Genomic DNA, 22580 nt, shown 5'->3' with positions numbered 1-22580 from the left:
TCAGGGGCTCCTCTCCACTCATCCTTGTCAGGGGATGGCTTGTGGGTGGAAACAGCTCTGCAGACTGTTCTGATAAGTCCTGAGGAGCCCACAGGGCTTCGCCAGACAGGCTCTCAGCCCCAGTTTGATGCTGATGTGAACTCAGGGTCACTTTTCTTTATGTTTCTGTCTTTCAGGCAGGACTTCCCCCCACCCTTCAGCCCTGTAACGTAATAATCATTGCCCTGAAATGCTCAGTAAGCCCATTCCTCCATGGGTAAGTCATCACTGCCTGGAACAGAGCAGGCTGCACTTCCATCATCTGCTGATGGCTGCTGCCAAGTCTTTTTCTTTGCCTTAATTTATTTTTGTACTACTCATCAAATAACTCAGTATTGTCATGGCCCAATGGCTAAAGCACAGAGCACCAAAATTCATGGGAAAACCCTCCTGACAGCAAGACCTGGAGCTGCTGCCTCAGGGTTACCTGAGGTTGGCTGTAATTAATGCTCCTGAAGCCCTGGCTACCCTTCCACATTGGCCACAGACCTGGAGCTGTGTTTTACTGCTCAGCCCCACCAGTTCTGCCTTGCAGGAATGGTTATTTATACCCCAGCACCATCTCTTTCTTCTCGAGTGGGGAGACAGGTTGAAGTTCAGGTTTCCCCTCTGTTAAGCCACCAAGGGCTATTTTGAGCACCTTGTGGAACAGATTCATTGTCATCTCACAGAGTGAGGACATTGGAAGGCTCTGCCACGTGCTGTATTGATCCCCTGACTTGATTAGTTGGTGTATTGAATACCCCTGCTTTTCTAATCTAATTAATGCAAGATAAATACTCCATGCAGGGGCCTGGAGTCACGTTCCAAGAGTAATCAGGGACTGGGACTGATTAAAACCAGAAGGCTTCAAGGATAATTTATGGACTACTTGACACCGCTGGCAGGTTGGGGCATTTTGGAGGGCTCTGTGTTGTCTCTGGCTCAAAATTGCCTCCTTGGAGGGCTCCACATCCAAATTCCTGCTCAGGTCCCAGTAAGACAGCTTTGGGTTTGAAGGGGTTTGATCTGGGTGAGACACCAGCCTGGAGGTGAGCACATCTGGTTTCACATCTCACCAGCACTGGGAGGACACTGCCAGAGAGGCAGACAACTTTCACTTCATCTCTGACCTTAAAAAAATCACCACTTGTCATGATCTGATAAAAATACTGAGCACCAGGCATGTGAGGAACTTCACTCTTATTTGGAAATCTGTAAGGAAACAGAAATAAGTGATTGAGATGGAGCTCAGCTTGTCCCTGCTCCAATCCAGACCTTGGTTTTTCAGGACAAATGAAGGCTCTGGGTCAAGAGGGATGACTGGAGCAGGGAAGGTGATAGTGGCAATTCATGTCACATGCATTAATTAATTACCAGGAGGGAAGTAACACCATCACTGCTGTGAGGAGCAGGGAAAGGAGGCAGAGGGAATTTTCATGCCCGAACCAGGGCAGTGCTGGAGATGTGGTTGAGATCCTGGGGGTGAATTTAGCTCCAGTCATCCCCTGAGTTAAACCCCAACTCCTGTGGAAGGAAACCTGGCTGGGAGGATCCTCACAGAGGATTTATCTCCCCTCTGCTTTGTCCTCCATCAGTGTGACACCTGGCTGTGGGATGTTCATCCTCCCACACAAGGGAGAAGGGAGGAGTGGGAGGGTGGAATTCCAGGGCAGTCTGTGGAGAAACTGCTCTAAAATATCTCCAGAGTGTGGAACAAGAATCTTCTGTGAGGTGTGGGGGGCACTGAGGGTTGGGCCAAGCTCCACCTGCCCCAATTGCAATTACTCTGGGCTTGGAATAGCATGACAGTTTTCCCAGGGAATAGGGAGCCTGGGCACGGGGTCACTGATAGGAATGGCAGAACCATCTATTCCAGTCCCTCCCTTTTGCATCTGTGTTTTCCCAGGCGAGAGCACAGCTCGTCCAGCCAGGGGAAGGCAAGGGCAAGTTCAGCAGCCAGATGTAATTGCATTTTCCTCCACAATTGCCTCCAGGGCTGAACCACAGCCCTCCTGTGCCTGCCTCTCTCCTCACAATGCATCAGAGAGAATTGGTGTAAAATCCAGTTAAAAGGCCACTCTGGGGTCTCAGCTGCTGCAGCACAAATTGAGGATGAATTTCCTCTCTCTGGTTTTGTCACCCAGCCCCATATGGCTGGCTTGGATTTCTCCTCTCAGCCTGGGCTGCTGGGCTCTCACCACAGCCCCTGTGGCTGCTTGTGAGCTCTTTCTGAGCAGGGCTGCACTTCAGGCTCCCTGTTTTATTGCACAAAGATTTCTCTTCCTACACGTGTAAAAGGGAGCCTGAGATTAATGGGGTGTTGGAGTGGATAATCACAAATCCAGCTGCCCCAGGTAGCTGAGAGCAGAGATGGTGCAGGGCAGGGGGAAAAGGGTAGTGGGGCCTGAGGGAGCTTCGGAGGGTACATTTATCACACTGTTGGCAGAGAGATGCAATTTATATGGACGGAGCATAAATCCTGCTGGAGTTTCAGGAGGCTCCATGTGGGCAGCTGAGCACCTGAGCCTGCTCTGGTGCTGGAGCCTGGAACGTGCTGCTGGGGTCACCCTGCTGCTGTGGTCACCCTGCTGCTGGGGTCATCCTGCTGCTGTGGTCACCCTGCTGCTGTGGTCACTCTGCTGCTGTGGTCACTCTGCTGCTGTGGTCACCCTGCTGCTGGGGTCACTCTGCTGCTGTGGTCACTCTGCTGCTGTGGTCACCCTGCTGCTGTGGTCACTCTGCTGCTGTGGTCACCCTGCTGCTGTGGTCACCCTGCTGCTGTGGTCACCCTGCTGCTGGGGTCATCCTGCTGCTGTGGTCACTCTGCTGCTGGGGTCACCCTGCTGCTGTGGTCATACTGCTGCTGGGGTCACCCTGCTGCTGTGGTCACTCTGCTGCTGGGGTCACCATGCTGTGGTCACTCTGCTGCTGTGGTCACCCTGCTGCTGTGGTCACCCTGCTGCTCTGGTCACCCTGCTGCCAGCTCTCTGCTGTCCCCCTGCCCTGTCCTGCATTTCCTCCTCCCTTCCACATCTTGGTAATGTCCATTCTCAGCCCAGCCAAGGGCCAGCCCCTCTCTGTGGGTGCAGCTGAGCAGGGAGGGCATTTCCCAGCTCTGCTGGAGTTACTGAATTAGTATTCCCAATAATTATTGGATTTTTGGGAAAGCTCTGCTTTCTCCTCACCAAGCTGTTCCCCAGGAACAGGCTCTGCTCCAGGGTTTGCTCACCTCACAGAAGGGTTTGGGTTTGAAGGGACCTTAAATCTCATCCCTGCCATGGCAGGGACACCTTCCACTGTCCCAGGCTGCTCCAAGCCCCATCCAGCCTGGCCTTGGACATTCCAGGGATCCGGGGGCAGCCACAGCTTCTCTGGCAATTCCAGCCCACCAGGAATTCCTTCCCAAGATCCCATCCAAATCTCCCCTTTTCCAGTCTGAAGCCATTCCCTGTGTCCTGTCCCTCCATCCCTCTTTCCCAGTCCCTCTCCAGCTCTCCTGGAGCCCCTCCAGGTCCTTTAGGGGCTCTGAGCTCTCCCTGGAGCACTCTCTTCTCCAGGTTGAACAGCCTGGGAATAGGAATTCTGTCCTACTGGTTCTTACTGGGTTTCATGCTGTACATCCGTACCCTTCCCAAAAATCTACCAAGCACATCTCCCCTACATCATTAATTTTCCTTTTAACATCTGATGGAAAGGCTTATTTGCTTTTTCACAATCCTGAAAAAAAACAACTTTCCATTTTGGTTTTATGTTTTAGAACACAGAGGACCAGTTTCTCCATTATTCTGTCCCTGTCACTATACAGTCACTCTTCCCTGGATTTCAGCCATCCTTTGTGCACCCCTTTGTTTGCACTTCCAATTTAACAACCACAAATTTGTTATTCAGCTCCAGTCTGCAGACACAGAGGGGTCCCAAGAACTTGGAATAAGCCTTGGAAATGAAATAATAAATAGACACCCTCCTCCCTCCCTTCCTCACACATGCTACGTGTTGCTCCAGCAAACGTTGAATAAATCACTGAGCTGTGGGGTAATAAATCTTTCATGAGATTAGGACCATCTGAACTTCAGCAATTGTGTGGGGAATGTATAAATTCACATGCAGATATAGAGTGAAGGGGGAAAAAAAAGAATCTTTAGATTAGTTATTAACTTTGGAAACACTTGATGAGTTTTGATTCATTAAGTGTTTCAAAGTCTTGTTAATTTAATAAGTACCAATGAGGCTGTAATGTAAGACAACAATCAGTAATTTGGAGGGGGGAAATAATAAAGTAGTCATTACACAGCAGAATGTTTAATCAAAGAATGTGGAAACTTACAGTTTCACATTAATTTGAAAAGGTTGGAGATTTAAAATTAATATTAGCTCTGACACAGGGAGGCTTTCTCTACAAGCAGATAGGGTTTATATAATTGCTTAGAATTAAAATGCCTGTAAATTTAATGGCTTCACCTCTTTAACTGGATCCTCAGGCTCTATAGGTAGAATAGAAATAGACCTGAGCCAGTCATGGTCCTTCAGATCCACTTGGAATTTTGGCAGCAAACCTCAGGCTTTGGTATTCTCCTGGTGTCCTGTGCTGGAAAGGAAGCTGAGACACACCAAGGAAATCTCAACTGATTTTTGTCTACCATGGAAACATCTCTTGTTGCCCAGAGAAGTTTTGGATGCCCCTGGAAGTGCCCAAGGCCAGGTTGGATGGGACTTGGAGCAGCCTGGGATAGAGAAAGTGTCCCTGCCCAGGGCAGGAGATGGAACTGGATGAGCTTTAAGGTCTTTTCCAACCCAACCCATGCTGGGATGATTCTGTGATGTTGATTTTTGTCTGATTTGTTACCTGAGATGGAGAGCTGATGGAGAGGCAGAGCTGTTTTTATGCTGTGACCTCTCTCACTTCCTCAGGTGTCTGTTCCAGGATTCCATCAACCCTTCCATCCATCTCAGGATCCTTCCCCCATCCTTCCTCTCCCAGGAGGGAGCATGGACAGCATGTTTCCACACAGCCACGGGCATTTCACACATCCAGTTTTATCCCCATGTCTGGGTTTGCCTGTACCTGTGAGTGTGTGGGATGTGTTTGTGCTCTTTGGAGGATGAGAAGAGAAACCCAGGTGGGCACTGGTGCTGAGTGTCCAGCTCCAAGACAAAAAAAAGTCATTGCAAAACTATTTCTGGAGCAAGGGCAGCTGAGTTCTTGGGGCTGTTGATGCTCCACCTTTTTCCAGGCAAGCCCCATAATTCTAAGATTTATTATTTTCTCATTTCTCCTCACCCTGGCAGGGCTCATTCCACCCATGACTCTTCATTTGGTGTGGTTCTGTAGAGGACAGGGTGACACTCTCCAGCTAAGCAGAGTGGGAATGATGGTCTGACAAGCAGCAGGAGCAGATAAATGTGATTTAATTTGTCCTCTGTCTGGACTCAACTTAGGTAAGCAGGACAAATCTGTCCAGACACAGTTTGTCACTCTTTAAGTGTCTGTCCAGGCTTTCTCCTCTTCAAGGACAGAAGGAGCAGGGAGCAGTCTCCTCTCCCAGCCAAGCTGCTGGAAAATCCAGTTGGGATTCTCTTGAATTCACCATTATAGGCTGCAAAGGTGGATTAATTAAATGGATTTCAGCCTGTGTGGGCTCAGCTTTGCTTTGCTTTGCTGCTGGTGTCCTGTGGGAGTGCTGGGTATGGAAAAGAACTTTGGGAAAACCAGAGCAGGAGCCCTGGCTTTGCAAGGCTCTGCTTCCAGCATGCAAATCCCCAGCTCTGGTCTCTGGGTGCAAAGGGATTTTCCCCTCTGCTGGAACTCTGTGTTTCTGCTTTTCCTGAGGGATCCTCTTTGTCCTCTGGAAAGGGAAAACCCTGGACAGAACAAAGCTGGGCTATTTGGAGGAGTCAGTTTGTTTGGAAAGGAAGAGTCTTTGTTTTTGTGGAGTTCAACCACTTTGGAGAACAACCACCCTCTAAACACTTTTTTTAAATTTTTTTTAAATTTTTTTAATTTTTTTTTTATTTTATTTTGGATGCATATTCTGTCCTGAAAACTATTGTTTAAAGACATGTTGACTTTCTCCTCTGCTATATATAGCAGTTCATTTCTTCCCCTTTCTTGCAGTTATTTTGTCATAAAACAAAAATATTTTTTTCCGTTACAGACCACTCGAACCATTCTCATTGTTTTTCGTTAATGTCCTTCTGGTAAGGGGAGGGGAAAGAAACCCAGAAATATCCAAATTTCAGTTAGATCCCAGTTCATAGATTTATTCTGAGGGTTGGCAGACATAACAAGAGAAAATTTGTTTACTGAATTTTTTTTCCCCCTAACTTCTGTCCTTGTACAGCTTCAACATTCTCCAAGTTTTTGACATTATTTCCTGTGCCCACTGAACACTTTTGCTCTGTATTTTTGACCCAGTTCCCATTGGCTGCACCCTTGGTCATGATTTTAAATGATCCCTGTTCTTCCAAATAATGTCCTCTGTAAGATTTTTTTAAAAAATTATTTTTATTATTTGCTTTCATGGCACCAGGAGATGAATAATGATAAGGAAGCAAAGACACCTAATATTTATAAGATTATTGCAAACTACTGTGTGTCCTCAGGTGGTTTTATGCTCAGCAAAGAGATTTATTTTGAGGTGAATAGTAGTTTCTAAATATATCTATATAGAGGGATGGATGATTTGTAAGCTCTACTGATCTTCCCACAAAAAAAAAAAGGAGATTTTTCTGAGGAGAGCTGCATGTGTGATTTTTAGGGATGCACTTTGTTCTTCCTGTGATATCCATTAATTCCATGCAATGTGCAGGTAAACTGGAGGGCAGGCAGCATCACAGATTCTGGGCCAGTGCATAGGGAGGGGAAAGGAGGGGGATGAGATGAATTGCAATAAAATTTGTCGTTTCCCTTTGTCCAAAGTCCCGAGTCCTTCCACGACAATGGAGTGGGAATGAAAGGATTGGCTTTGAAGAGGGAGCAAAAAGCTACAAAAGCCTGTAATGACCATGGGCACGGGGAAAAACGTTGATGTAGGTGAGGGAAGATGAAACTGATGGTGCCTGAAGTGAGTTTGATCAGAAAACTGGCACAGAAGGAGCCCTGGAGGGGCTGGAGTTGGGTTCTGTGTGCAGGCACATGTTGGGGTGTTGGCACCAGTGTTCAGACACCTGGTTCAGCAGAAAGTTGTTACAGGAGTTATTTTGAGGCTGGAATTGATAATTTAATTTCTCCTGCTGGTCTATTTTATTTATGGGGGAAAAAAAGAACATATCTTGCAAGAGAAACTCTAAGCATAAGGTTTTCTCTGCCTGAAACTGCATTTTTAGAGCCTTTTCTGTACAGCTAAATGGGCAGAGCCAGACAGGGAAAGCTCCAGATCTGAGTCAAATTAAAGAATGGGAAGAAAGGTCTTGGAATGCTGCACTGGCCACCTGCAAGCTTGGACAATTAATTTTATTTTTTCTTTGAATTTTCTTGAAAAATTATGGAAGTTCTGATATGGGTAGAAAAGATGAGAATAGGTTAAAAAATGTTACAGTGGTGCAAAACTCTCTTCCCATTTACCTGTCTCCATAAATTCATCAATGCTCTTAGTACAAATAAATGATGGTATGCATGGGGAGATGTTCTCAGCAGCAGATGTCAGATTTTACCACAGAATGAAGATAAAAACCCAATTTTCCTGGGTGTTTTGGGGGGCTCTGGTACCCAGCCCAGAGCCTGCTTTAATCTCAGCCCTTTGGCTGCCCTGTGGGATGTGGGGGAAGCTCTGTCCTCACTCTGACACCATTTCAGGATGAAATTTTGTAGCCAAACTGTGTCCCTGACTCGTTTTTTGTCACCATCACAAAGGTCCAGTTTCAGGGAGGGATGGGCAGTGATGAAGTTGTCAAAGCTGTGCCTTACAGATGTAGAAAACACTGTAGGAAAAAAGGAGAAGCAAAGAGGAGGAGGAAGGAGCCCTCGGGTGACAAGGACAATTTTCAGGGATGGGGAGTCCCCAGGGTGTGACTGGCCCCTGCCATGGGATTCCTCTCAGGAGAAGGCAGGGCTGGAATGAGAGGGCTGGAAGCTCCAGACCCACAGGGAAATCCTGCAGCTCTGCTCTGACCCCAGAATCCTGAGGGATCCATCCAGCATCACAGTACCAGCCACAGCCAAGAGCTGTAAACAACCAAGAGCTTTCAAACCCACCCCTTCCCCACCACCTTCCCAGGAGGGATGGCCCAGACCATATTTTGGCAGGAACAGGGCTGCTTTTATCTCTCACTTGGCTCTTTGACCTTTGGGACCCAGCCTGAGCTGGCTGGGATGGGGACAGGGACATTCCTGTGCTCTCCTTGCCATGCCATGGAATTTGGGAGGCTGTGGTGAGTCATGGCAGCAGCAGCAGCACTGCTGATGGGGAGGCTGTTCCTGGGAGTGTTTGCAAAGCAGAGGCTGGCCTGGAACTCTCTCCATCTGTTGCAGAAGCAGGGATTGTGCTGCCCGTGTCATTTAGTGCCAGGGATTTCACAGCGAGCTGAGCAGTCCTGGTTCACTTTCCAGCAAACTCCAGAAGCCTTTGCAGGATCTGTCCCAGAGAGAGCATCCTGCTGTGTCCTGGATGGACACACTGCCCTGCCAGCCTGGCAGACAGATTTCTTGATCAAACCCTGCAGGAATTTCTCAAATCCCCCTGTGGTCCCAAGCCATGTTTGACACACCAACTGTGACAACGTTAAGGGACAGTCAACAGCCCAGCCTGCTGCTCCTCAGTGCTGCCAGAGCCTGCAAGCACAGAAATGTCAGAATTCTCTTCAAAACAGCCACACATTTCAGGATTGTTTCTCTCTGTTCACCCTTCTAGAAATCAAAGCCTGGAATTTCTGGTTAAGTCCATCTGAAAGGGACATCAAGGGCACTGGACAGGATGTGGGATGTCTGATTGTGGCCCAGGCAACACGTTTTGGGAGCTGATATCCAACCCCCCCTTTGAGAAACTCCATAGACCATAAGTTATCTAATTTTTGTGATTTTTTTAAAAAATTCCCATCCATGGCATGCCTGACTTTATCCATGATTTAACCTCCCTCACTGCAATGTCTCTGTTTACCTCACAAGGTAAATTTAACAACCCACAATCACTATTTTCAACCTTCCACTTTTTTTTTCCCTCTGCTGTGAATCTTGCTGGAACACTGAAACTACAGAAGAGACCCCAATATTGCTGTTGCCCAATATTCCAGACATCATCTGCTCCTAAAATTCATCATTTTCCTTTGGATACTTCAGACAAGAAGGGATCTTAAATCTATTGATGCTATGGAAGGGTTTTAATTCTGCTCTCAATGGATAAATCCATCCTAGCAGCACATGCCAAAATGCCATGCAGCAAGTGCTTACTGTGAATAATAATTAAGAAAACCAGGAATAAATAGCCTGTATATGCCACAGGAAAAATGTGGGGAGGATTTTTCTACATCTACAAGTCAGATAATGCATTTAGAGAAAATGAGTTAAATGGAAGAATCACCCTGTAGCAGATCTAATAATCAGCTTAAATGTCTGCAAAAGAAATGGAAAAAACATTGTGGATATTCAAGTCTAACCCAAAACTGCACCTGATTTATTCAATTTTGAGTTGATCCAATGAAAGGTGGCAATTTAATCCTTTCTATTCCCTCCCATTAGCATTTTGTACACAAAGACACAGATGGAGAGGAGTAAGAGAAGGGTTGGAAATGGTTGATGAGCTTGAGATGGGAGTTGGACCTACACAGTCTGAGTTCCTATGGACATCCCTGTAGTCTGTGCTAGGAAAGGTAATTTCTAACAACAGAGCACCAATCCTTCAGTCACTGCAGGAAGAGAAGGCACTCAGGGGGTGAGGGATGAGATGTGAGACAACCAGCATTGTCAGGGGTGGTGTGACAGCCCAGCTGCTCTGATCACAGTCACAGCTTTGTCTTTTTGTTATTTAATTTCCATCACTTATATTCACATTCATAACTTCCTCTTTTACCCCCATTTTTTTTCCCTTTCCTCCTGCCTCCCTCCATGGCTCATAGCACTTTTTTGGAAGGAGTGAGACAGAGAGTGAAGGTTCAGAGTGTCTCATGCATGCTGAGCTTTCCAGACTGCTGCTTTTGCCATCCCCATGCTGGAGATGAGATGCAAGATGGATCTTCTCTTCCCTTGACTTGTTTGACAATCCTAATGTGCAGCTGCATAAAATATTTTCCCTCCAGGCAGTGGAAATGTCACACTGTGTCTCTGTTGGTGACATGGGTGTATTTAAATGGAATTTTCTTACCAGACAGCACTTTAGGGGACTTTGTCCTGTCAAGTATCCCCTGGTGTTGGACACTGCATGGGGTCTGGAGCATGCCTGGCACAGGGGGTGATACACCACTGTCTCTAATATATATTTGAACATTAATATTACAGGATTTGTGTGACTGAAGCACACACCTCGATCTAGATTACAAACAGAGACTCTCCTCTGAAGGCAGGCAGGGAGAGTTGGGGTGTTCAAGCTGGAGAAGGGTCTGGGGAGATCTTCCAGTGCCTGAAGGGGCTCCAGAAGAGCTGGAGAAGGATTGGGACAAGGGGGAATGGCTTTATATTGACAGAGGGAAGGATTAGTTTGGATAGCTGGAAGAAATTCTTGGCTGTGAGGGTGATGAGGAGCTGGCACAGGGTGCCCAGAGCAGCTGTGGCTGCCCCTGGATCCCTGGAATGCCCAAGACCAGGCTGGATGGGGGTTGGAGCCACCTGGGATAGTGGAAGGTGTCCCTGCCATGGCAGGGGGAGTGGAATGAGATGATCTTTCATGTCCCTTCCAACCCAAACCATCATTCCATCAGTGCACAAGGGGCACTCTCCTAAAACACACCGAGCAGAGGCTCCATGAAACATGAATGACAAAAATGCTGCAAAATGGGTGAAACACAAGCAAAACACTGCCAGGGCTGTGTCTCCCCAGACACCACAAGGACCTCACCTCAGTGACCTCCTACAGCCACAGCTGCACACCCAGAGCCTGCTCCAGCCCCTCCAGCCCATCCCAGTGCCACCCTGCCATACTGTGGGTGTGACACTGTTTTTACACAGCAGACTCCTCGTGGCACCACAGCACATCTCATGCTACTGATGCCTCCAGTTTTAGCTTTCATATTCTCCAGATTCTGCACTGCAGTAATATATAACTCTGAACTTCTTATAAAGTGTTAGCAAGCTCTCCTCACAGCTCAGTCACACTAAACAATCCTTTTCCAGCCCCAGAACCAAGGACACTGCTGCAGCTTTGGGTATAAAAGGTGTAATTTATATAAAAAGTGTAAACAACAGTGAATTGAGGAGAGCAATCAGGGAGGATGGGACTGCAGAACCTAGAGCTGGAATTGGACAATTAACCTCATATTAAACCTTATAAAAGTGTGAAAACTCCTGACTCAGGGTCCATCTTGGGTGTAGCCATGGCCAGGCTCATTCCCAAGGTGAATCCTTTGAAGACCTTTTGTTAAATAAATAAATAAATAAATAAATACTTTATTCCTTTAACTCTGTCCAGCCTCTGTTCTAGGTAGCCTCTCCAGAACATCCCCCTGTTCCCACAGCTCTGCCCCTCAGGTTTTCCTTGGATCCACATCCCAAGCACAGCATGCAGAATGGGTGTGTTGGGCTGGGCAGAAGGGAAGTGCTGGCTCCTCTCCCCTCCTTGCAGGGCAAACACCTTCCTGACCTCAGCTTGGCTCTCTTGGATGAGATTTCTGGGAAGGATGAGTTTTCCATGTCAGCTCATGTCATGGGACACGCTCCTCCTTGTTTCTTAAACTGCTGCCCCTGAAAAATTGTTTGCCTTGGAGGTGTTTTCATGCAGAAGAGGAGATTTTGAGCCTGAAGGGGAACACAGGAAAAAGAAACCCACAGGGGAAAGGGTGAATCATGCATTAAAACATGCTGGGAGTCAGGGATTTCATTTTAATGCCATGGGACAACATGCACATGCCAGTGCTTCCAGCAGAGCAGAAATGCCTCATTTGCCCCAAGAATCTTGTTCTGTTGTCTCCTCTGATTCTTTTCTGATCCTTTGAGCAGAAGAGGACTGAGGATTCCTCTGTTGATGCCCATTTGAAAATAGTGTAATCCCACAGTGCCAGGCTGGACTCAGGTCCCAGCTCCTTTTCTCCAGGGAATCAGTGTCAAGCAGCTCTGGCCAAGAGTTGAATGGAATCTTCCATCATTTTTCTCAAAAGAAAGCAGAGTAAGAGATTTTCAAAGCACTCTTAGGTGCCACACTAAAATCCAGACATCCCCAGACACTCAAGATTTATTCCAGGGTCCATTTTTAAACTGGTGTGTTTAGATCTGCTCAGCATTTTTTATGGTGCTGTTCTATTTATTTATTCATAGTTTCTATGTCTGTTTAGCTGCTGGTGGATGATGCAGAGTAGCTAAAAAAAAAAAACCCAACAAAATAAAGTTTTAAACTGAAATAAAAGTCAACAAACAACATGCTCAGGTTGAAATATGCTAGTTTAAATTAAATCCTGGTTGAAATATGCTAGTTTAAATTAATTCACGTAGAGGTTGTGTGTAAACAAGTCAAAAGTCTAACTTAACTTCTGTGGACACATAAACTGGTGGTTTTGGATGAGCCCTCCACCCAAATATACAATTTATAGTGCTAAATATATATATATATATATAATACATACAATATATAGTGCTAAAATTTTTCATCTGGTGATGAAAGTCACATTTTTACCCTGTTGTGGGAGGAGAAACCAGTGAAAATTAAGGTTGGAGACTTAGTGCATAGAAAACCACAGTTTTCCTTTGCTTTTACTGGTTTATGACATTTTTACTAAACTGAACAAATGGAAATTGAAGGAAAGCAATGCAAGCAAACCTTTTTCCCAGGGTGGGGACTGCAAAACTCGTGCAAACAGCATTTGCAAAAGCAGCCCTGCAGGTTTTACATCTTGTCACCAACAGCTAGAGCATATCAGCATTTTGGAGCTGGCTGTAACACGTGCCTGGGGGAATAAACACAAGGAATATAAATATAAAACTAAATATAACTCCGAGGAAGGCATGCAGGAGCTGTAACTTGTCAGGTATTTGCTCTAATGAAGGTTGATCTGTGAGGAATTAGCACCAGGGAGATCTGCACACCAGATGCTCCGTGGGGTTGAGGAGTTTTAACTCCCAAGTCCACCCAGTGCCAGCTCTGTGTGGCACAGAGTGTCAGGAGAAGCTCTCAGCAGCCTCTCACCACTGTGGTTTGACTAATCCAGGTTTAACCACCCCTGACTAACAATCTGCTGGTGTAGGTCTGACCACTTCTCCACAGCTGGTCTTAATTCTGGCTCTGTGGCCAGTTTGGGTTCAAATCAAAATGAGCAAGATCTGATTTGTCTCTCCTGGAGATCATTAAAGGACAGCTTTTTGTGGGGGAAGGGTTGCTTGATGATCAGTGACCTCTGGAATTCAGCAATAGGTAGGAGACAGCTAAAAACTCTCTCATGGGAGAAGGAAGTCTTTGGTTTTACTTAGAGCAGACAAAAAATACCACAAAATCAAAAGTACAAACCCCCTTCTGTCAGTGGGACAGATGTGGCTCAATTTCCCACTGTGCTGAACGACCTTGGTGGAAATGCAGAAAATCAGGTCAGTGGTTAATTCTCATCCTTGGACCTCACTGACCTCTTGGCCTTCACACCTTGCTGTTGCTGTTTTGAGCTGTTTCCCCTCACCTGATGCTCATCTCTCTTTTTTTCCCCTCTGCCTGCTCTGTCCCTTCTTCCCACCCTTCTGGATCTGGTATCCAAAGGTTCCCTGTGTCCCTGCCCATGGCAGGGGGGTCTCTAAGGTTCCTTTCTGGATCATCCCTAAGGTTCCTTCCAGGACATTCTGTGATAAACCACATCTGGCTCAGCACAAGCAATTCTCAAGCTCTGTGCTCTGGAGTTCTGGGATGGGATCAGCCACAAGGAAGTGGATCCAGGACAAGCTGAGATTTTTTTATCCAAGCATCATCTCATTCTGTGTCTCTCCAGCTGGCTTTGAGCAATTCCTTGCAATCGTGCACTCATTTCTCTAAATTAATTTCAGTGATAAATACCTGATATGCAGCTTAACAGGGAATCTGCTAATCAGGTAAATAATTGACTAATGGCCAGGATTCTTGGAAGTCTTGCTGGGATTGCCTCTCTGTGGGGACAGAGCAATTCATGCCACCTACAGGATCCTTACCTGGCATGAAACTGTTTATTAAAGCAGGATCAGGATTATGAAGCATAAATTGCTCCTAATTTCATCAGCTTTCCCTGCTGCCCCAGGAGCCTTTCCTTGTTTGTCTTCCAGACTTTTTTATTTAACCAGACACTGATCAGGTGATTATGAGATAATTTCTAGGTATCAAAATTAACAAATCAATTAATTAAAAGGAGACCTAGGACTTCCTCTGGCCAGCAGTTTTCCTCCACTTTGCTGAATTGGAACAGAAATCACTGCCAGCTTTATTTGTGCAGAGTTGTGTGATTATTTGGGCAGCATTTGCCCTCTTGGGAAAATTACATTTGTTTGTATTTGCTATGCTTTTCCAGAAGTCCTCCAAAGGTTTGTTTGGGAATAGCAGCCAGCTCCAGATGAACAAGCTGAATGGATAAGGTTGTCCCAGCCAGCTGGGGTCCAGGAGTTTGCTCATTGTCCCCTGCCACTGACCCTGCTGTCACCACCCAGTCCATGGAAATTGTGGTTATTTTCCATTCAGAGACAACTGGGAGAATGTTTTGGAGGATATTCATCTCCCAAACTTGCAGGCTCCTGCCTGCCCACGGTCCCCATTCCCCATCTGCTGCACAGCCTCCCATTATGCAAATGGAGGCAGCTCGCTTCAAGTTTATTTCTTAATTTAATAAATGTAATTTAATAAATCTTAATGCAATACATTTCTGGTGAATGAAGGAATAGCTGAGTGCATAAAACAGCATCAGCTGTCAGACAGCCTGAGTGTTCTCCAGGAGCTCAGACTGCTCCGGGAATTGTTTCTTTTAAGAAGACTTTGCCAAATCAGATCTGCAGCCGTGCCTGGGCATTGCTTTTGATCATAGCCAGGAGGAAAAATTAACTGACCCATGACTGAAATGGAGCCAGGGCAAGGAGGAGATGGCTGGAATGAGAGGGAGTTGTGTGCAGTGCGACACTGGATGTGGTTTTCTGACTGGGACCACAGTGTCACATCTCATTGATGTCCCCTCTGTCCCTGCACCAGAAATTCAGCTCAGTGCTTTCCCCCCTGCTTGTCACTGACAGCAGAAGTGAGTGGGCACTGCATTTATCCCCTTCTGCAGATTCACTTCCTGGTGCATCCAGATTTGGGTGTGCAAGTCACCAGAGCATGATGTTTGAAAGAATCTTTTTTTGGAGACAGTTCATCCTCGTGATCCCTATTTCCCAAGAATACCCACAGGATCTGATTAAGACTTCAGTCCTGTGAGGTGGGAGTGGGCTGTGGTAATCTCGTAACCAAAAATAACAAACCCTAAATCAAACCAGGGACTTCCCTGAATGTACTCCTCTTTGAAACAGAGCAAAGGGTAAGAGAGGCTCAGGTCTTTTTAATGCCTCCACCAAGGGGACACATCAAGGTGTCCACTCTGGGCTAGAACACACCTGCTTGAGGGCCCAGCCAAATTCTTGTCTTGAGAGCCAGCCCAAGTGGGGTTTAAGTTCAAATCCAAAGGCAACCTGAAGAGGAGGATCAGCATTTAAGAGGTTTTGACATCTTGCATCAAGGCACCCTAAAGGAGTCTTAAGGTTCTTGCAGAGGGGGCTTTGCTGAGATCACTGTACATGTTTGGATAATAAAACAATCCCTATGCTGATAACCAGAAAAAATGTCCAAATATGATAAAAATCACCATTACAAGTGAAATTTCCCTGCCAAGTGGCAAGGATATGTCCTTCAGCTGAAGCAGAAAACCAGAATGGGAACTGAACTATTGAAACTTTGGCAAAAGCAAAGAGGAAATAAGAAATTCATTGGAATCTCATTATCTGGATGCCATTCCTGCAAGGATGATTATTCTGACTTGTCCCATGTCATGATGACCTCAACACAGAAAGATGAAGAGTTCAACTTTTGTTTTGCCCATTTTTCTCTTTCTTTTTTATTTTTTTTTTGGGTTTTTTTGGCATAATTTTCATTAAAAAAACCCTAAAACCCAACCAACAAAAAACTGCCCAGCCTTCCTAAGGAATCTTTGGGTCAAATGTTCAGTCACTTAAAAAAAATCTGTAAAATAAAACACATGTATGTGCTGTGGAGGCAGTTGATGGGTGATGAGTTACATATGCAAGAAGCCAGCATCCAAATGCAAAAGGAGGCTCTGGAGGCACCAACAAAGACATTTATTTTTGGCCACAAAGACAATTGTGCCTTTTATTTTTTACCTCATTCAAAATTTTTCATGAATGTGCTCATCTCCCTCTTAATATCAGTCTTTTATTTATAGACAAAACTTGCTGTCATTGCTTGGGGGGAAAAAAATGAGACCAAATTAGTGTCAGTTCTTACTCTTCTTCTCTGTTTTTCCAGGAAGAAAAAAAAAAAATCTATGTCTCTGTGTAAATTTATTAAAGTGAAAAAAACACAAACAAACACAAACCAGAAAAAAAAAAAACAAAACCCCAAAACAATAATACAACCAAACCCAGAAATTCCTTTAATTTCTTTTTCTACAGAATCAAAGAACTGTTTAGGTTGGAAAAGACCTCCAAGATCATCAAGTCCAACCTTTAACAAAGCTTTGCCACTGAACAATGTCCCCAAGTGCCACATCTGTAAGTCCTCAAACCTGGAGCAGAAGAACCATTATTCCACCTGCAGGTCCTTTGTTAGGTTTTAGGGTTGTTAGGAAGATAAAAAATTCCTCTCCCTCTTGAGTTTGAGAGTGTAGGGAGGGTTTGAGAACTCATATTTTAGGCCTAAAGCTCTTTTAAACCCTCCAGCAAACCCTTGGCCTCTTTCCTGCAGGTGCCTCCAGTAAAACTCCCATGGTGAGCATGGGAATGGAGTGCCTGGCTAATATTAGCATCTGGGAAGGGCTGTGAGCACAGAAATCCACTCTGGAGAGGAGACCATGGCAATGGGGACCATCTGTGAAGGAGCAGAGTCATCCTCTCTTGCAATCACTCACCGCGAATTCCCGGAAAATTCCTGTTTGAGCCTCAGGCTGGAGCGCTGGGAGGGGACACGTGGGGCCGTGGGTGGGTGACAAGCACACAGACTTCCAACAGCTGGCACTCCTGCTGCCACCCACGGCAGAAAAAGGGCAGGAGAGTTGTGTTTGGAAAAACACCGGGCCCAGCAGAGGCAGCCAAAAATCCGACGTGTTCCCGCGGTCCAGCCCATCTGCAGTGGGGTCTTGCTGATCTAGGATTGGGTTTTCCCTGCTCCCCTGCACCCTGATTCACTCAGGGAGTGTTGCTGCCCCACATGGAGGCTCAGTTGGTTGGAATTTTCATGCTTTGTAGGTGTCCTGGTTTGAAGGGCAGGTGTCTGCCAATAAAGGCAGGAGCTTCTCTTGAAATGAAGAATGTAAACCCCCTCCCTCCAAATTATCATCATTTTGAAATTAAGGAGCTCTCAGGCAAAGATATGGGAATAGGAATAACAGTTCTTTACTAGGAACATTAAAATAGAAATGCAGTATTACAAAGAACAATCCCAAACCCTGCCAGAGTCAGAATCCAAGCTGACACCCGTCAGTCAGTCAGGGTGTTGGCACAGTCCCATTCAATGGTGGCTGCATCCTCCTGCAGGGGCAGATGTGGTTCAGCTGGAGCAGTGCTCCTGGAGAAGGTGCAGTTTCCTCTGAAGGTGCAGGGATGATGTGCAAAGGTCTGGTTTTCCTCTGGAATGCAGTGGAAAGAAGGTCCCTTGGTGTCCAAAATGTCAGTTTTTATCTGGGTAGGAAAGGTTTGGCTCCTCCCCTGGCTGGAGCATCTCCCAGTGGGATGATGGAATTTTATCAGTCATGCCCTGGGACTCACTGGCCATGAACAGGAGATATCTCCTGGAGGGAGGATGGGCTGTGGGAAAGATAAAGATGATTGCCCAGCTGGTTTAAAGATGGCCCATGAGCAGATAATGTGTGCCAGGAGATCAGGGGCACTGCCCCAGCTGGTTTAACAGATGGGGACAGAATTCACATTGCTGGGCACATCCTGTATTGTAACCCAAGACAATATGACAGAGAACTAAGATGGCCTTGTGAGGTTACAGAAAAAAGGGATGCAGGACCTGGAAGGTGCATCCAGCGAGGGCTCAGCTCTGTGTCATCCATTCAGGGTGAACAGGGGGAGATGCAACATGAAGAGATGGGCTGTGAGAGGGAACTTATCACCTCCAATAACTCCTGAGGGTTTAACACCAGAGGAAACTGCCAGAGATCCATCCAGGAGCTGTTATCACCTCTGGTGGGAAGGTCTGGCTTGGCCCTCTCTGACCCTGCTTCTCTGGCAGCATCATCTCGGTGATCATAAAATATCAGGGAGACAAAAGAGGTATCTTTGCAAGAAATCTCTCTGGTGACTGCCAAGGAAGCTCTTTTCCCTCACAGGAGCTTTGTTGTCTCCATCTGAGTCTGATTTTGTCTGACTCTCTCTGGTTTGGATGCAATTCCCACATCCAGGATGCAGGAGGAGGGTGGAGGAAGTTTCTGGGCTTTTCTCAGATTCACCATCTCCCACCTCTCTCTTTTTGGAGCTGCTTTATATGTTTCTTCTGTTTTTACTCTGATGGAAGTCCAAGGTGGGGGTTTTACCATTATTGCATTAAATTCCAATTTATTTATTTGCTCCCTGGAACCCTGCCTGATGTATCCATTAGATGGGAATTGAGAGCCAAGGGAGAACAACTCTGATGGATGAGACAACGTGTGTCTGTTCCCAGCTTTCTGAAGACATTTTTTCTTGCCCAATTTTTCACCAAAAATTGTCCCTCACACTTGGCCTTACCAGGCTTGGTCTAATTTTTCAAGGGAAGATGCAGAAAGTCCTTGGCAGTTATGTATCAGCTTTTATTTTTACTCAAGCTTTTATTTTAATTAGACTTTGCTCAGGAAAGGCAAATTTATATAAATGCCCAGGGTTTGGCTCTAATAATGTGCCCAAGTGCTGGGAAGTGTCAAGGAAAGGGTCTGGGGTTGACAAGAGCAGTGAAATTCTTGTGTCTTCTTGGAGAGTTGGTTCATGGCTTTCTGCTGTGGGCTGATCTCAGATTATTTATTTTTTTTCTTCTCTCTGATGTCAGTGATGGCAACTCTACATCCCTTTGTGGATCTGGACACAAAGGTGCCTAAATATTTGTCAAATTAGGTTTGTTTTGGCTGTGGTGGCCTCTCCAAGGGCACCTGAGGTTTGGCAAGAGTTTGGCCTTGGGTTCCTTCTGAAGAAAGGTTTATCCATCATGGTACAGGAGCCAAGAACCTTTTGGGATATCCCATATCCCAACCACCTTCTGGGTTGGAGCCTCTTCCCTCTTCCAGCTTTGGGCTTGTCTTGAAAAATGTTTGAATAGAAAGAAGAAAATCTCTTGAAACAGCACATATCCAGTAAGGGTGACTCTGGTAGAAATGGTGATGGGTAATCACAACTATCCTAAATATATTTTTTTAAAAAGCTCTGGTCAGGAGGTCACTGGGAAATCAAGTTTCAGCCAACACTATTTGCTTAAAATTTGCTCCAGTTTTATTCATGTCCCTTTTGTACCCCTTTGCATATTAGTACAAAAGATAATGACACTGATGAATATTGTCCAGTGAATGCAGGAAAAAATGAGACATTATCTCCCCTCCACATCCAGGTGCAACCTTCTGTCCTGTCTCCAGGAGGCCCCATGTGATTTATTGATACAGCAATCTGATTTTGGTAATTAAAATTGATTTCCAGCTTAAACTTTGTAAATACAGTGATCCATAACAAATGTGGGTCGTGTTCTGGGGGAAAGTGGGAAGAGGGAATAAGGGAATGAAGATGGCAGGAGTGATGTGGATGGAGGTGAGCTCTGTGAGCTGGACTGGGCTCTGCAGATTTTATCCCATAAAAACCTTGCAGAGTCCCTGGGAATGTGCTGATCCCTCTGTTGGATGGCAGCAGGGCTGCCCCAAACTTGGATCCCAACATTACCAGCTCTGGAGGCTCCAAGGGCAGCCAAGAAAAGCAGCTGGGTCTGGGAGCAAAACATTGCTTGCTGCTGAGACATGGTGTGGAAAAGGAACCCAGGGAACAGCTGGCTCCTGGGGTCTGGGATATAAATCCCATCACTCACATCCTCTCCTTCAACCTCCTCTTGAATGCACAGATCTCAGAGGAGGCCACAAAGATGCTCTGGAGCCAGGCTGGGACAGCTGGGGAGAAAAACCCTCTGGGCAGAATTTATTGTGCCTTTTCAGTACTTAAAGGGAGCTTATAAGAAAGAGGGAGAGTGGCTTTTTACTGGACACATCCTGATAGGAAGGGGTTTAAAACTGAAAGAGGAGAGATTTACATTGATGTTGGGAGGGAATCCCTGGCTGGGAGGGTGGTGAGGCTCTGGCACAGGATGCTCAGGGAAGCTGTTGCTGCCCTGGAAGTGTCCAAGGCCAGGCTGGACAAGGCTTGGATAGTGGAAAGTGGATGATCATGATGATCATTGAGGTCCTTTCCAACCCAAACCACTCTGTGACTCTGTAAAATTCATCTGTGGCTGCACTGAGGGTTGAGAGCAGAGCATCTCCTGCTGCCACCACCCCCCTCTGCCCACTCCCTCCTTCAGTCATCCTTCTTTCCCAAAACCTTCCCTCCTTCCCTGTGGAGGTGCCTCTCCTGTGGCAAGGACAGGCTGTGCTCACCCTGCAGCTGCACAAAATCTCAGCTTTGGATGAGCCAGAGGGGTCTGTGCTCCTTTAGCCACTCATCTGGGTGAGCTCAGACACCTTTCCCTGCTTGTGCCTCACTTTCCTCATTCAATCAGAGCAAGGAAAGTTGGTTTTCCTTCTGTGAGCAGCCTGTGCTGCCTTTGAACTCTCTCTGGAGGAGGAGGAATGTTGTCCCTGGGCTGTCCCCATCCTGGGCACTGATAAACTGAGCTCTGCTGGGAGATTTGCACATTGCAAAGGGCTGGCAGCTCTCTGAAATCCCAGCACAAGACATCTCCAAGCCTGAAGCCCTCCACCCCCTTCTTCCCCAGGCCAAGCACTTAAATCATTCCCTTTTGAGATGAGAGGGAACATGGCAAGCCAGCCCACACACTGGCTGTTTTCTGCTTCTGAGCCATTTTTCTAAGCCAGCCCACTTTTCCAGCACTGCTGCTTCCATTAGCTGATAATCTCACTGTACAACTTCTCCAATTGCTTTTGGGAAATCTCAGTGCATAACATCTATTACATTTCCCTTGCCTACCTTGGCAGTAATGCTGCAGCTTCAAAGAACTCCCCACAAGTTAGTTAAGCAAAAGACCTCCTGCTTGTAAATCCATGCTGGCTGTCTCCTCTAATCCAATTATGCTTTACAAGGTGCTTCCCTCACTAAATCCTGAAAAATTGTTTCTGATATTTTTGCCCACAATTTATGTTAAGCTCCTCGGTGTATAATTGCTTGTCTAATCGTGTGCTCCTATTTTTGAATAATGGGGTTAGGTTTGACATTTCTGCAGCTCTCCTGTGTCATCTGAGAGCTGCTAAAATGTTCTTACTCAACGTGTGTGTGCTTGTTTCCTCCAAAACTGGGGAAGCTCATGTACCTGCACCATGCCTGCACTGATTTGGTTGTCATTAATGTCCACTTTCAGCTGAACCCCCTTTTTTTGATTGGAAATTCTGATGAAGTAGCACAAGTCCTGCTCACAGTAGTAGTTCTGCTTCTACTCTGAGAGCTGAGACTTAATTCAGTCTCCACCTTCAGGCTCGAGGAACCTTCAGCAAAAGATGTGTGGCTTTGTGCTGCCAGCAAGAATTCCTATTATTTTCTGGAGAAAAGGATGCTCAGGGGAGACTTTATTACACCCTAAAACTACCTAGAAGGAGGTTGTGGTGAGTTTGGGGTCAGACTCTTCTCCCACACAAGTCACAGCATGAGAGGAAACAGCCTCAAGTTGTTCAAGGGGAGGTTCATGTTGAATATCAGACAAAATTTCTTCACTGCAAGAGTGGTTAAACATTGGAACAGGCTGTCAAAAGCAGTGGTGGAGTCACCATGTCTGAAAACATTCAAAAGCTGAGCAGATCTGGCACTTCACCCTATGGTTTAGTGGGTACAGGGGTATTTTGATTGCAGGTTGGATTTTATGGTCTTGGAGGTCTTTTCCCACCTTAATGATTCCATGGAAAGGGACAATGAAGTGGGTCTCCCACACCCCAGAATCTGAAGGTTTTACCACTCAAATCTGGGATTCTTTTGGGTTCAGGAAGACATAATACCCCTGGTGTAGGAAGCTGGCTGTAAATTTTGAGGGGACCAGCAGGTAACAGGCAATATCAGAGGAGGGAGCTGTGTAGGAGGAGGATTATTTGCCTGCCCTTTTCCTGTT

The 22580-nt window shown here is 46.2% G+C and overlaps 1 protein-coding gene across 3 annotated transcripts in view; it reads left to right on the top strand.

Annotated features, from left to right (window-relative positions):
* The window catches only part of PLXNA4 (plexin A4), a 435362-nt gene that overhangs the window by 235323 nt on the left and 177459 nt on the right, over positions 1 to 22580 (top strand). Inside the window, exon 5 of one of the 3 annotated variants that reach the window (XM_056482452.1) lies at positions 177 to 275. The exons of the other annotated variants lie outside the window; for them this stretch is intronic. Within the exon in view, the coding sequence (XP_056338427.1) occupies positions 177 to 260 (84 nt within the window). The 3' untranslated portion in view covers positions 261 to 275. Of the gene's footprint in view, positions 1 to 176; positions 276 to 22580 lie in introns of those variants that run through there. 3 annotated transcript variants of the gene reach the window in all.

The sequence above is a fragment of the Oenanthe melanoleuca genome, chromosome 1A, assembly GCF_029582105.1.
Source record: "Oenanthe melanoleuca isolate GR-GAL-2019-014 chromosome 1A, OMel1.0, whole genome shotgun sequence".
NCBI lineage: Eukaryota > Metazoa > Chordata > Aves > Passeriformes > Muscicapidae > Oenanthe > Oenanthe melanoleuca.
Note: the sequence above shows the minus strand (reverse complement) of the source record. Positions and strands in the feature narration are given on the sequence as shown.